Source organism: Camarhynchus parvulus, chromosome 19, assembly GCF_901933205.1.
Source record: "Camarhynchus parvulus chromosome 19, STF_HiC, whole genome shotgun sequence".
Taxonomy (NCBI): Eukaryota; Metazoa; Chordata; class Aves; order Passeriformes; family Thraupidae; genus Camarhynchus; species Camarhynchus parvulus.
This window is the reverse complement of record NC_044589.1, coordinates 4291972-4307965: the sequence shown is the minus strand read 5'-3', so window position 1 is coordinate 4307965 and position 15994 is coordinate 4291972. Positions and strand designations below refer to the sequence as shown.

General features: G+C 45.5%; 1 protein-coding gene across 7 annotated transcripts in view; it reads right to left on the bottom strand.

Annotated features, from left to right (window-relative positions):
• Window positions 1–9999, bottom strand: part of COL26A1 (collagen type XXVI alpha 1 chain) — a 172394-nt gene extending 162395 nt beyond the window's left edge. For all 7 annotated transcript variants that reach the window (XM_030962403.1, XM_030962406.1, XM_030962408.1 and 4 more), the window contains exon 1: window positions 9544–9999. In XM_030962403.1, coding sequence (XP_030818263.1) covers window positions 9544–9695 — 152 coding nt within the window. In that variant the 5' untranslated portion in view covers window positions 9696–9999. The remainder of the gene's footprint in view (window positions 1–9543) is intronic.
• Window positions 10000–15994: the final 5995 nt, after the last annotated feature.

The following is a 15994-nucleotide window of genomic DNA, read 5'->3' as shown; positions in this document are numbered from 1 at the left end:
TGTGCCCTGAGCACAAAGCAGCTTCTAAAGGTATGTCCCACAGCCAGGCTCCCAAAAACCACCCTGGGGACAGGAGAGCCCCTCAGCCTGTGCCATCACCCAGCCCTCTGCTACTGGTCAGTCCAGCCTGCCATGCTCAGCACCTCCCTCTGCCACCCCTCAGCATCCCCTTCAAACTAATCCCTCTCTGCAGAGCTCAGACACAGGCTTACCCCCAAAGACCAATTTCAGTCATTCAGACTCAGAGAGATGCAGTTAACAGGGAGCACAATGACCTCTATTCTGTAAGAGTGGAAGTTCATACACGAGCCAAGTATTATCATTCATAGATTTATTATAAACTTCAGCATAAATTCATATACAGTACTTTGGATTTTGTAGCTTTCCCTCTAAGATATAACCACACCCTCGTGAAATACTCCCCAGAGCCTTCCTTTACATGAAGGGAAGTATTACTATTCCCATTTTATTTAGGGGAAAGAAAAGAGAGAGAGAACTTGCAAGTCTCAGTTCCCAGACTCTGTGCTGCTCTATAGAATATATATTGAGCATTTAAGGAAACAGTCTTTGTCTTGGGAAAGAGGGTGGAAAACAAAGCCTTATGAATCAGCCAGCTAATAATTAAAAGCAACTAAATCCAGATCACTTTAAGCTGCACATGAGAATCTGAACTTCTCAGATGCTGAATTCCTCTGCCGACCAGAAAAGCCAGGGTCACTTGCCCAGCTGGTCACTATTGTTCTGTCCAATAAAGTTCTGGCAGGAATGCATGTTTAACAAAATACAGAGATTAGGCATAGCAAAGAATGCAGCTCCCCCCTCAGTGTTTAGGTTAGCAGGGTTTGCCATGTTGAAATACTGAAGCTTAAGCATATCAGATTTTCTCTGTCCTGTACTGCTGGTGCCAGTGACAGACACAAGCTGACAGCTCAGTTCTCAGGGGCACTGCCATTTTAGCTCTAAGTTTATTAAAAGCTGCATAAAAAGTTCACCTCAAATCTGTAATGACCATTAATTAAATCAGTGTTTTCTTGGAGATATAGAATCACAATTGGGAAAAGCTCTCTGTACCTCCCCACATGCCAGAAACCTTTGAAGGGCAGTTTAAATCAAGCCACAGACTCAAGGGACCAGATTCTGAGAATCTTGCAACAAGGTAGCTCATCTTTACGTGGTTTAGGATAGCCTAAATTTCCAAAAGGAAACTTAGCACCAGTGACTAAATACAGCATCAGAATGGCAATGACCTTCCTAACATCTGCCATAGCCTGGTTCTGTCTGGCTCTCTGTTAAGAGCTCTTTAGCTCAATTTACAACTAGGGACGACACAAGACTAGAGCAGGACACAAATGTCACAAGAACAAGTCACACAGATGATCTGACAGAGATCTTGCAGGAACACAGCTTTTACTAAGCCAATGCTATGCACAAAGCAGCTCTGATACCTCAAATAGGCCAAGAATTTCTCAGCTCAAAGTAGAATTATATTAAATGGACAGATATTTGAGACTCGTAAGTAGATTTGCAATGGATATAGTCCTTGGAGAACTGCATACAGGGAGGTTATAAATAGCCTGGATTTACCTCAAAGTTAGTGGGTTATATTCAGAGATACCAAGGATTCCTAAGTCCCCCCACAGGGGTACAGTAGCTCATGCTGGGTGAAGTTGTGGTTCATAGGTAGGAAGCATCTAAGATCCTGTTACCATGGCAGTCTCTCCTCTCCTTCTCCCTCCACAGAATGCTGAAATATAATTTTCTTTCAGAGGCACACAGTAAATCTGGAACAGGTACTGCTGAGATCCAGACCTGCTGACAGACAGATCTAGGTGTTTCTTCCAGGAGAGCCTTTTTGACTCATCCTAGCACAGCAACAGAAACCTTATTTTAGCTGGTATTGCTTTCACTGCCACTGAAAATGCAAACAACTCAACATTTGAACAAGATACAGTGATGAGACAAGCAGCCAGACAGCCAACATTGAGGAGGGTTGCAGAAACCAGACAGGTTCTGATGAAGCACAAGACAGAATCAGGCAAGAAGAAAGCCAGCAAGCCAAGCAACTAAAGGCAGGCACAAGAGAAGTGGCATCAGATGAAAAAGTCTTTTTCTTTAGGGAAAACACAGGCAGAATCTCCCTTGGGTTGAAGTGCTAAATTCATGTGGGGAGAGCTGTCACCCATTGCTGCCTCAAACGAGGATTTGAAAAAGCTCCCTGTGCTCTGCTGTGTTTACAGCAATAACGAGAGCCCGGAGGAAGGGGTTAGAAACATCTGAGTTTAATAAGGGCTAAGCAGCACACAGCAAAAAAGAAATGTCTGCCCTTCCGTTCAGGGCTACCACACCCCAGCAAGCACCAGCACCGCGGGCAGGGGGAGCCCAGCGTGGAGACATGATGTCATCCATCCCCCAGCCCCTCTGCCCCTGCCCTAACCCAGCAGCAGCAGCTCCAACCAAGCTCAGAGCTCCCAGCACCACACTCTTGAACAACTAAGCAAAGTCCTGGACGGAAAAAGCAGATTTGGTTGACCCCAGGCGCAAAACAAGAAGGGAAGTTTTTGTGTAGTGCCTTAACTGAGCAGCTCCATCTCACCAGGTCATCCCAACAGGGCAAAAGAAGTATTTAGCTCATTTAGCACCTATGCAGCTGCCTTTTCTTAGTCCTAAACAGCTCTAACATCCAACGTGCACAGGGGAAGGGGCATCCTGTTCCCATTTCTCACACAGAAGACCAAGAACCTTAGTACTCAGGTCCTGCAACCGAATTTGCTGGGCCCCCTTCCTCACAGTCCACCCCAAAACTGTCTTTGCATGAAACAGGCATCTTTCTCATTGAACACCTCATCCTATACTACCTTTACAAGGCACACTCTTTCCACATCCTTGGTCTTTTTATTCCATCAAAAAGTGGAAATCAGGATTCAAGAGTCTTGTCCAACAAACACACCTCCTCTCCAGAGTGCACATACACACACAGAAGAGGCGGGGGGACATCCAGAAGAAACAGAACTGGACCTGTTCTTAACTCTACAGACTCAGTCTAACTTGGTTACACAACCACATCCAGGGAATACTCCCCTGCCTCATGATTTCACTGCACTGGCATTTCTGAGATGCTCTGAGCAAACACATGCCTGTATGCAGCACAAATGCTACAAAGAATATCACTTCCACCCAGTTCCTAGGGGCAGAAAAAGTGGAATTTATTAAAAAGACATCTGACTACGTAACCTGATGTCAATATTGGACATGAACTGGTCCCTTCTATGCAGTGGTACCTCACTTTAGCTTTAATGTTTTGACAGATGGTTTGTTTACTCAGCACAAAGGCAGGTGGCTGGATAAGAACAGCCTTACTCAGCTCTGGGAGGATGGACAGGAGACACAAAGCAAAGCACAGAGGCAAAGGGAAGAGTCCTGAACAAGAGAATCTCACAGATTGCGTCTCTTCTCAGTTTCAAAATCAGCTACTATGATTTTGAGTAGCAGATTCTCTTTCCCAGATAAACTACATCAATATGGAAGAGGAGACTGACCTGTTCCAAACATGAAACATTGTGAAACTGCCTTCAGCTTCTGTCTCAGAGGCATCCACTGTGGGAGCCTCTGGGTGAAAGCCATTTCTAGACAGATTAGAAGAGGCTTCTTTCTTTGCCAGAAATATGATTGCCCAGCTTTAGAAGTGGAAAAGGAGTCTGAAATCTGAAATGGTTTCCTATTTGTTGGTCCTCCCCAAAAGATTCAGCTACTTTCAAATAGCAAGGCCTAAACATTACAGGCAACGCTTCCACCCAAGCATACTCCTCACTTACACATCTGTTCAATTCCAAGAGGAGGAAAACATTACTTGTCAAAAGCAGCCAAAGCACCTAAACCATGTAAAAAATTACATATCAACAAACAACCATTTCTCCAAACAAAAGGAGGCAAGGAACAAAACCAGCAAGAAACAATAAGACAGTTCCTACTCTTGCTGGTTTCTGCAGTATTAAGGACTCTAATTCAGATGAGTGCTACACTGTGCATATTTACACTAAGCAAGAGATTTAGTATTATTCAGCTATATAAAAAGATGAAAAATTTAGGACAGCAACCAAATTAGTAGCATTTGCCTTTTTTCTAATCTGCAGTTATTATCCTCAACAGAATCCTTGTGATATCTAAGTTGGCACAGGCTGGCTGTATGCTCAAAGATTCTAAATAAACATTATGCCTCAGTGGAAGTATATTAAGCACTGTCTAGATCTGCCTAATTAAAAGTGAGTCAAGAGCTTTGTGTATATTTCAGAAATGCAGTTGGATGAATTTCTGTATAATCCTACAGGAAAGGCATCTATGCTTTATGAATCAGGAAAATTTCCAGACATGCTGGAGGTCTGATGCAGAAAAGGGTCCACTACTCTGACCTAAAAGACCTAAAGCACTCCATGCTTTCAGTTCTTAATTGTTATCTCAAAGTCATTCTTCATTTTCCCCCTTTATCAAAGCACAGCCCAACAAAACTAAGATGTAAGTAAATATTCTGTGATCTCAGTGTCACAGAACAACTCCCCAAGCAAAGCTGTGACATTTCTAACCTATTTCCACCAGCACTTTAGCACCCTAACAAGCTCAACTTTGAGAAAACTAAAAAATAAGGATTATTGAAAGACACATTTGTTAATTTGTCCAAGGGGAGCACAAGTTCACTGGCACCCATTGTTCTGCCTTTCTGCTGCCTTTGTTTTTTCCCCTTGAGCTGGTAAATGAAACCTACCTAAGGGGAAATTATTCACCCAAGCAGCTGGAAAGGCAGGACAGTAGATTTCCTACAGGAATACAATTTACTGCAGTAGCTACAATCACATCTGGTATTTCAAAGCCATTCCAGTGTCACCAGACCCTCAGCTTACCATTGGCTCCACTGCTAATTGCATTGCAAAGTTACAGCTCTGAACCCCAGGCAGATGAATATCATATGGCTCCAGAGTCCAGGGAACAAACACCAGATAGTTCCAGGGTCTGGTGATGAGCTCAAGACCTTCTGACCTCTTGGTTACCTGGGTCGGGCACTTCAAAGCAGAACTGGAGCAGAGGACTCAGCGTGACACAAATCCCAGTTTGTTTGCTTGACATCCTCACAGTCCAGAGCAAACCAGGGACCTCAGGCAATGAGCAGACAATTAGGTGATGGAGAGAATGACTCAGAGAGCAAGATCCTGTCACTAAAAGGACAGAGAGCCACATTTGGCCAATTTGTATAGTTTTATATTCCACACCCACTTAAGAGTCACGAGAGGTTCAGAATTTGAGGCTGAAATAAGGTTCAAGTCATCTAGTGAAGAGAGAATTAGTAAAAATCCATCAGGAAAACTCCAGATAGACATTCTGAAATCATTCTTACAGACTGCATAAATAGGGATACTTATTCATAGATGACCTTTTAATATTAAGAACAGGCTTCTATCACATAAAGAGACTCATAGTTACTTAAAAGAACTAAAACCTCACCTAAGAGGTTGGAGGTTGCTACATTTCAGTGCAGATGTGGTGGGGAGAGTATTTCCAGCCCAGCACAGATGTAGCTGTAGGGCCAGGCACAACACAGGCAGTCATTCTGAACAGAACACATCTACCTACAGGAGGTCCACACAGACATCTTGATCTTGAGAGGCAGACATCCAAGTGACCTGTTAGGAAACTGGTAGCCTCAAGGAATAATTGACAACATATTTCAGTACCCACGCTTTGGGTTTCTCAGGGAAGCAAGACAAGCTGCAGTACTGGAAAGCTGATATCTGTTTAAGTATCATTCTCACATCAAAGCAGCTCACAGAGCCTGTTTGACTATTCCATGGAATCCATGGCAAAGTGATTTTCCCCCTGATATGGAGTAAACCATTGGTAGAGGAGCAACTGGAACTCAGGTCTCACTCTCCTGGGCTGTGCTCTGAGTCACAACATGAAATGGCCAAAGGCTATCTGGCCTTCCATGTCAAAGCCTCTGCCAAGCAAATATTGCACTTACAGCTATCAGATAATGCTTTCCTCTCCATATCCATCCTTAAGAAACATCACTGCTGTAGGAATCACTGGGAATATCTGTGACCAAATGTGCAATTATCAGAAGAATGTGGATAAGAATATCTATTTGTACAGTCCTGTTATTTGTAACATCGTGGTTCTAATGTTCATTAACAGGAAGAAGTTTTTAGGCTGAAGAGTGTTTTGAAGACCTAACTCCACAGCTGGACTTGCACCCACCCCAGAGGGCTTTTGTGATGGTACTGTAATGATCCCAGTGAAAAAATTATCATCCTAGATTGCTTTTGGGTTCATGTTTTGGGATTTTCTATCAGCCACCTCCAATTCTCATCCAAAGAGGTTTCCAGTCTAAGCCCTGCATCTATTCTCAGAAGTTTCAGACTCCCACAATTAAGTTCACAAGGACTCAATGCATGACTAATTAGAAAGTACAGGAAAATAGAATGAGGAGTTGGGAGAACACCAACCCCAAAGACAACTAACACAGAGGCAGCGTTCCTTGACAACTGAGCTACTTCCAGCATGGGAACAAGCTTCCCTTAACTCAGTCAGCAAAGCTGTTCAGAGCTTGGAGGAAGATTTCTCCTTGGCAGGCAGCCCCTCCATTCTTATGCTTCCAGTAAGGCCCACTTCCCATTCATTACCTTAACACAGCAGCAAGTTCAAAATGCATGCACTGAATGGGAATTTCAAGCTAAATTGTGAGGCTGTTGCAGTCCACACAATGCCAGCAGACACTGCTGCCTGGATTTCAGGCAGCACATCAGAAGTTCAATTCAAGCACATGCAAAGAGAGACTGCAAGTGCCTTTGGTCTAATAATCAAGACCTGTCAACTGAAGCCAACCAGAAGTTAGAATATTCACCTAAAAAAAAAGGAAACAAAGAATACATCATTACTCCAGAACAAGTATTCCATGGCTTCACTTTGAAGAATGTGAATAACAGTAATTTTTCCTCCAAATTTCCCTTCACCACCACCCCAAAGTTTTTACAGTGCTCAGGGCCTTATTTTTTTGGCAGGAAACATGGTCAGCAGTCCTCAGAGCCTCAGGAGCCCATCTCTGAGCCAGCCTGCAACCAAGAGCTGTATCAGCACAAAGGACTCCAGAAACTTCTCCCCTTGGAGAAATACAACTCTTATGACAAGTTAATTTTTAGAAAATTGATAGCAGATTCCCAAACAGCTCAATCACTTGTTGATCAAAGACAGGAAAAGACAACTGCAGAAAGATGGTGTGTCCTGTGTCAAGAAAACCTGTCCACTGCACAGCATCCCATCAGTGTGTGCTGCAACACCCAGAGCTGCAGCAGGAACTTTCAAGGCTCTGTCCCTGCTTATTTTTGGCTCAGAAAAGTGCCAGAAGTCACTGGACAAAGCACACACACTGGGAAGGTTGAAGAAGAGAAAGTGAGAATGGCCATATAGTGCCATTAATAGCAATCACCTTCCCACCATCTTGTCTCCTCCACAGCCTCTCAAAGAGGCCAGAAAGTTTCATTGTGATGGGGCTGCTGTTGCTTCACATAATTCAGGCGCTACCAAGATCCCCTGTTTCAATGGCAAAAGGGACACTGAACAACATAAAAACCCATCTATACCAGTCTCATTCAGTCTTTGAAAAAAGGCTTTGCACCCATATAGATCAATGTCAAACTCAGAGCAAAAAGCCTCACTCCTATCATGGGCCATATTAAATCCAGAAAAGTCCAGCTATCCCAACCTGAAGCTGCACCCAGCAGGAGACTTCCCTCAAAAGTCCAACACTGTGGCTGGGGAAAGTTTTCCCACACAGATTTTCCCATCAGAAAGTGAAGCTGTTAGACATTTGCCAACAACAAAACTTCACCACTCAAGGGGAAATTAAAACATACAAAGATTGCTTCAACGTGTGATATTTAACTGAGCACTTGAATTTTTCTTTCACAACATCCACTGATGATTTTTTCCTCCCTTCAGTTTTTTACTTCCCCCTCTGTATTAAACTAGAATGGGAGATTCTCCCAGGGCAAAGTTCCATCGGACATAAAAAATAAATCTAAAAAATCTACCAGCTTTCCCCAACATCATTGTTTAAATCAGGTTTATGTGGTTTTACACAACACTTTATAGACTTGGAGAGAGACATATTCCCCTGACAAAGCATCAGCTATCCAAACCATTGAGGCATGGGAAAGCTGTGCAAGAGTGTGAACTGGGGAAGGTCTTTGGTGAGCAGAGTCCACACTCATGTAAGTGTGGTAGCTCTGAACAAAGATCTGCAGGCTAATAGATATGTAAGACAAATGACATGTGGTTCTCATTGCAGCTCATGCTTTGCGAAGGGGGTACCTTGGAAGAGATCCAGCTGGGATAGGTTTATCCCATTACTCTCCTATAATTTTCTGCCGTTTCAAACCCTTTGACAGTTGCTGTAGTTTAACATCACACCCCCTGCAGCCCCAGGGCTGTCTGACAGCGCAGCGGACAAAGCCACCTCCCCCCGGGGGAAATCCGCACCATATGCGAGCCCCGTGCAAGGCACAGGGCTGGTGCCGCCCTGCACCTCCGATCCGCCACGGAAATCCACGGAGCCCGTGCCTTTTCCCAAACCCTAGCCCAAGTAAGCCGTGCTAACAGAAGCCCTCCGCCACAGCAGCACAACTCACGCAGACTAGGTATTAGCAAGGGAGGAGGAAAAGAGGTAGAGACAGGATGGATGAGCCCTGAATATTAAATCTCAAGTCCCCACTTAGGGAATGACGGGGAAAAAAAAGAAAAAAGTGAAATTCAAGAACAACTGGAATCAGGTTAAGCCACTCTCCTGCTTTATACAGTGCAGCTCATTCATCTGAACAGCTGTTTCACCTCTAGAGAAATACCCAGAGAAAACAGAGGGGAGGGGGAGAAGCCTAAATTGTTTGCTCTACTGAAGCAGTAAGATACAGTAAATCAAACCTGATTTATATTAAGTTTATAAGAAATTTAGTTGGGGTGGGGGGAGAGGAGAAGAGTGGGAGGTTTGGTTTTAAACAGCTACTTGGAAGTTGCAGCTCTTGAAGAAAGATCTGTAATTAAGGGCTTTCCTTTGTTGAGCTGAACAAGTTTCTCCTCGCAGCCGAGGGCTATAACAGTTCCCTCTGCCGGCATCCCCAGTGTCCCGGCTCAGGAGGTTTTCCTGCTCCGGCTGCGCACTGCGCAGGGACGCTCAGCCCGGCAAAGCCCCTTCCCCTCCCGGACGGGCTGGGCGCGGCAGGGGGACACTCTGCGGGTGTCATTTAGCCAAACTCAGCTCCTCGATCCCCCTGCCGCTCCCTGCCCCAGGAGGCGGACACTGCTGCGGGCAGGTAGGGAGCGTCCCGCACCCCGCCGAGGATGCGGGCAGTCCAGCCCATCCCGGCTGGCCGAGGGGCAGCAGCCCAGCCCATCCCTGCACCCTCCGAGGCACCGCTGCCCGCGGGTCTGCCGTGCCCGTTCGTCCCCCGGGGCCACCGGCGGGGCGCAGCCTCCTCGCCCGGAGGCGAACCCGGTCTTACTCACCGGCGACTGGCGAAGCCGCTGCCCGGCGAGCCGGAGCTCTGCTCTGGGTAGTTGTGCTGCAGGGTTGATGCTGGGAATTGATAGAGGAAGCCAGTGCCCAGCGCGCATCCGTGCAGGCAGCAGCACCAGGACAAGAAAAGAGCGAGCTGCATTTTTGCAAGAACGGGGTTTTCCTACCGCCTCCCCCTTTCCCTCTTACACTGCACGGCAGGCGCAGGGCCACACCGCGCTCCCCCGGCCGGGGTCACGGCGGGATCCCGCGGCACGGAGGAGCCTTGGGAGCGGGGAGCAGGGGCAGGGCTGCCGGGCACAGGGGATGACCGCTCCGGCTGCCAAAGGGAAGCCCCGACCCTCGGCAAGCCGAGCCCCGGCGGCTGCGGCTGCTGCCCGCGCAGGGGGTCCGGGGCCAGCGCGGCTCGATGCTCCCAGGGCGCACACTCAGCCCCGGATGCCTTTTCAAATTTGGCGAGGTTGGCCCGACTCCGTCAAAGGGGGCGTGGGGCTTCGGCGTTAACCCTTGCCAGGCCTCGCGGCAGACCCCGCTGCCGAGGGGTTCCGTCGGGGCGGGCGGCGGCCCCGGCCAGACGAGCCGCGCTCCCGCGGGACACGGAACCAGCGGGGCTGCGCCTTGCCCCGGGCACAGCCGGCAGCGCCCCGAGGGCAGGGAGAGCCCGGGGAGCCCCAGCGCCCACCCAAAGCCAGGCATCACCGACACACAGCAGAATCCATGTGTCTCCTCAATTAACCGAGGGCCAGGTCGAAGGGATTCACTGCTCAGCAGTGCAGCCCAAATACCCCAAAGCTGGTGCCTGCGGCCACATTCACAGATAACTACTGCTGCAGAAGTTACACAGATAAAATAGGAAATAAATAATTTAAAGACATTTCACTCACAAGGTAAGCAGTGAGAAAGTGATCCCTGCTTTCACTATGTGCATCCTGCTCATTCTGGCATCACTCAGATGGAGACACGGGTTAGTGGTGAACGTGACAGTGTGAGGTTGACTGTTGGACTCAAGGATCTTAAGAGATCACTTCCCACCTTCACGAACCTATGATTCACACACAAGCACTCCTTTTGCCACCATTTCCCACAGACCCCCTTGGTTTATCACATACGATGGCCCTGAATTTGAAAAGGCAGGAGGAACATTTTTGCAGTTGCAGAAGGATGTGGGTGTTTCATGACGGTAACACCCCAAGAAGGAAGGCAGCAGCAAGGCTCCCCCTCAGTACAGCAGCTGAATCTCTGTTTAAAACTTTTGTGCATCCCCCATTTAGCAACAGTGTCAGGACCCCTTTTGCTGGTTCAGTGTCCCCTTCCCAGCTCCAGAGGAATCTGGGCTATTGCAGCTCACTGATTAGGCAAGCAACTTCTCTGCACCAAACACCTCAAGAAGGAATTTCATTTTTAAGATGACACAACTGTCTTTCTAAATTTTTTACCCACAGATCCTGCAAGCTCTAAACACCCCCTCTGCACCTTCACTGTTTGTGAAGCCAAAGACAGCCCTGATGTACCACTGAAATCAAGTCTCTTGCTGGGGTATTCTAGAGGCCCAGGGCCTACCCATGGCGGTTTGCAAAGGCTGAGACCCTCTTCCCTCGAGGGCAATACAATCCCTGCAAGATGCTGCAGCTGAAAAAACGTTCCCTACAAGACCCTGGGAAAATGCAGTATCCTATATCTGCCATTTGCCCCCAGCCACAGGTGAGCAGCTACCCCTTCCCCCACGGTGCCCACCTCCAGAGCCTGCACACAGAGATAAATAGCCCCTGGCTGGAGCCTGGAACCAGACAAGTTTAGACTGCAAATGAGGCACCAGGTTTTTAAACAGCCGCTGCCATTAATCACTGAAGCAAATCACACAAGGAGGCAGAGATGCAGTTTGCACTGCAGCTCAGCACAGCCTCCCCAGGCTGCCCCAGACCCAGAGCTGGGGCAGGCAGTGCACCAGCACTCTCTGAGCCCGAAAGGACCTAAAAGTTCTGTTCCAGCAACACTGGATGTCAGAAACAGACACTATATATTTACAAAAAGCCCTCAGTGCCTGAAGCTGGGATGTAACGGAGCCCTCCATGCCCAGGCCTGCAGCCTGAGCACTCTTCCCTTCATATTTCCCTCACCTCCAGCAAGGGAACGTTTTCCCTTCCCTTCTCTCACCCCCAAGAAAGCACACAGCTCCCAGAAAGTCACCCTAGGATGTTCAGCCTTCCAGACATGCTGCTCAGAGTCAGTTCTCAGTTCAGCCTGACAGGGCAGCAAAAGAAGAGACTTACTCTCTGCTCTTCCCTCTAAGCTGGACTACATATCACTCCAAATTCAGCCTTCACCAAGGAAAGGAGTCAGGAACAGCAAAACACTGAGCAGTTCAGTAAGACCCCCCTTCCCCTCAATCTGGGTGCTCATCCTCAGCTTTGTGTGCACAAAGTGAAGTTCCTGGCAGCACCAGACTGAGTTGAGGGCAGGGTTCAGGGTTTTGTCCCAGTCACACCTCTCTCTCCTGACAGGCTCAGATAGATAATTTATCGATATTTAACAACACTGTACAGCACCAGTGGCTTTCTAACCTGGCCTGGGTTAGATCCTTCAGAAGCTCTTTGTAGTCTTCAAGTCTTAACTTTCCAAAAGCATTTTGTTTTCAGCTTCATGGAAAATTTGGTGCTTCAGCCTTCACTGATTTTGCAAGACCCTAGGAGATATTAAACACAGGTGATTAGATAGGACATGATTCTGGCAAATTATTAGAGACATCTGTAGGAAGCAAATGGTCTTCCTATTTCATGAACTGAGAGAGTGGAGACCAGAGGTCAAATGACTTTGCTCAAGACTGCAATGAGCTAAAGGCAGAGCCAGAAACAGAGCTCATATCTCCAGCCTCCCATTACTTCTGCTGTGTCCCTAACGCACACTTGCTTCTATTCTTTATGGCTGATTTAAAATGAAAATGAAGAATTGACTTCCAAGCTGTTTCTGGAAAGAGAGAAGAAAGGGTGATATTGTCTACTGTAAGGGGAGAATTAAAGATGACATTTCATTTTAGTCCTTTGGATATGTGTAATATAATCAAACACAATAGCAGTAATAAATGAATATTTTTTCTCCCCACGGTGCTTACGAGTGCAACATATTCTAACAATTTCTCAAAACTATGTTGATAAATTGGAAACACAGTGATGGAGGTAACAAAGACAGCCAACAAAAACATAATCCCTTCAATTTATCAGAGGGACTGGCTTTGAGAAGAAAACCCTTGAAATCTGAACAGTCCTGTTCTTATAAACCAAATGTAATATATTTAAAATAGAAAGCTACACTTTTTATGGCTGTTAATTAAAGATTTGCCCAGGCAAGCAGGTCTAAATAAATTATTTGGATGCATTTCACCAATTCAGTTCAAGGTAGAAGGGGCAGATGCACACTGAAAAGCCACGATGCAGAGCAGCACTGGGGGAAAGAAGAGGTAAGGGGCAGGTTTTTATTTACCAGCCCTGTGAACTCTGCTGTCATAAAGAAGAAATCCTTGGAGGAATGTCCTCCTGCACTCTGCTCACCTGCTATGCAAATGCCAGCCTTACATTGTCACGTCAGAAGGATAATCCATTTGACATAAATCATGTAGGCACATGGAGTGTGTTTCAGCTTCCCAGTCCACTGGGCAAACCTGAGATTTAAAACATCAGAAACTGGTCTGAGAAAATATCTATAATTTCTTTAAATATACACACCCTGCATGCAAGCCAACCAATAAATAAAGTGGTGGAAAATAGAGACAATAAAAGGAACAACCAAAGTTTAGTCTGATTTTTGTTCAGTTGAAAGGGAAAAACTAGAATGATACAGCAAAAGAGGGATCTGTGGCACAAAAAGGTAGAAGAGCACTGCTGTATCTGTAAGCAGACTGCAGCTCCACAACAGAAATGCCATCTCAACTCTTCAGTATCACTTTTATTCCAAAAGTCAGTAATTAGCTGAAAAAGAAAAGTCACAATGTTGTTAGAATCATGGCAAACAAATTTTGAAAGGCCAATCTCTAGGATTTTTCAAGTGCACTTTTCATGTGGATACTAAGAAGAGACCAAAGGAAAAGCAGCTTTGTTCTGGTTGATAAAACCTTGAGGAGCTTAAGAATTATGAAGTGTCCTTTTGAAGCTAGAATGAAGTCATTGATAAGATCATCTAAACCCAAAAATAATTGAGATAAACCCCTTCTAGCTTCCCAAAATGCCTAGATCATTGTGATATACAAAGCATTCAAGAAACATTGGAAAATTGAAAGAGATGGATAAGAGGTTAGCAACAGTAAGAGTTCAAGACCTCTATTATAAATTAAATTATAAGATTACTAAGGTTATTGTAACATGTCTGTTACTGGGGAGTCAAACCAAACCTGTGCCAGACTGAAAATTTTATGGGACTGTGGAGGTTTTTATTCTAAGCTAGTAGATAGCTATTGTGTGGACATTTCTTACATTTGACAAGGAATAAATTAATCACAACTCAGAATGGAATGGAATTGAAAAAAGGCTCACTTACACAAGCAGTCTAACATACAGCAAACATGATAGACAGTGTTATTGTGAGAAGCATGAGAAATGAGTCAGAAGTCATGAATGGCAAAATTCATTGACCATAGATGAGAACTTTGCCTGAGTGAAGCACTTGTGTGGGTATTATAAAGTAATACAAGGGATAAAATAACTCAGATTGAAGCATAATTCAGCAGATGGAAAATGTGATGACTCAACTGATCAGCAAGACAATGCCTGTGTCCGGTGGAATTATACATACTCTGAGCATGATTGTGTCCTGGGAAAAAAGATTGATGTCACCTTTGATGTCAGCCACTGATCTGCACAGGCACAGGGGGTTTGTGGACACACCCTTGATCCATCAGAACCATCAAGAATGCAGCAGGGGTGCACACAGGTGGGATAAAGACAAGGCAGAAATAGCACCAAGGCTATTGCACTCAGACCTGCCAGAGTAGAAACACATCCAGAAGTGGCCAGGAAGGACTGTAAGAGTTACCTAATCCTTCTTCCTCCTCCCAGTAAGGAAAGATCTGTTATACACAGATTATTGTTGGCACAAATTTTTCTGCCTTGTTCTGAAAGACCTCAAGATAGAAAGTCTCCATGGTCATCTGAAAACAAATTTCAGTGTTTGTGCTCTGTTCTGGTAGTTTTTCTTAGTATCCAACCTCATTCTGCTTTACTGTAATTTAAGCTCTTAATGGCTTACTTTTCTCATTATGGATGTAGACAACTATTTCTTCTCTCATTGAAGAGACTTTTAATTCCTCAACATACTTTAATAAATGTTTTAATAATATTCTTTGTCTTCCAGAAGCAAAACAACAGCAGTTTCTTCAGGTCATGTTCGATAGTTCTGCTTCTTTTTGGTATTCTCCTCTGGATTTTCCGACAGGTCTACATCTATTTTATGGTATCCATGACTTATATTTCTGTGGAATACCACTGCCCTGCTAAGGATTTGCCTTTTTTGACATCTGTACATCATTGTTAATCCCTGTTCAGTTTGGGATTCTCTACCTTTTCCACAGGACTGCTAGCCTGACATTCCCTCATCCTGTACTTGCTGGTTAAAATAATTCCTGCCAAAGCAAAGTGCCCTGCAGTTGTCCTTAATTAGTTTCATCTAATTTTATTCAGATTATATCACCAATTTGTCAAGATCACTTGATATTTTAATCCTGCCTTCCAGAACTCTCGCATTCAGTTCCAGCTTTGCCTCACGTACAGATTTAATAAGTATGCTGTCTCTTCCATCTCTGAGGTCACTAAAGAAAACATTGGGAGGTCTGTATCCCCAAACCATGATCCTGTTCATTAACTGTTCATTAAACATCATTCAGTTTCTGGGGGCTGCCTGCTTGCTTGATGCTGTGCACGACATAAACACTGATATCATAAATTCTCCAGACCACAGAGAATCTTGAACTTCTACAACAAAACAAAGTACTTTGTAATATGCAGTGGGAGCAGCTACCAGGGACTAGGCTGCAATTTTTATTGGAGTCACTGACTATAGGATATCCAGATTCAGTGGGCTTAGCTAATTTGAAAACCTGTCCTGAGTCATGGACTCTCTGAATCTCAGAGAAGAAAGGACTTTCATGAGCAAAGATTGTCTCAGTTTTGTACTCTGGCTCTTAAATCCTCTCCCTTCTACTAATTTCCCCACGGACAAAGGTGGCTTGACTTGAGGAACCCAGTATGAGTGGGAGTCTGAGTTCCCCTTCTGTATTGTGCAAATCACAGAAGAGAGAGGGAGCTTACTCCCTTCCTCACAACATACACAATGCACACAAAATCTAAGGAGTTATGGAAATAAACATCCTCGTGCCAGCTCCTGCACACCCAAGGCACTGCCACCTGCCCTGTGGAAACAACCAGTGTGGATGCAAGTGGGGAGACTGGTGTTCCA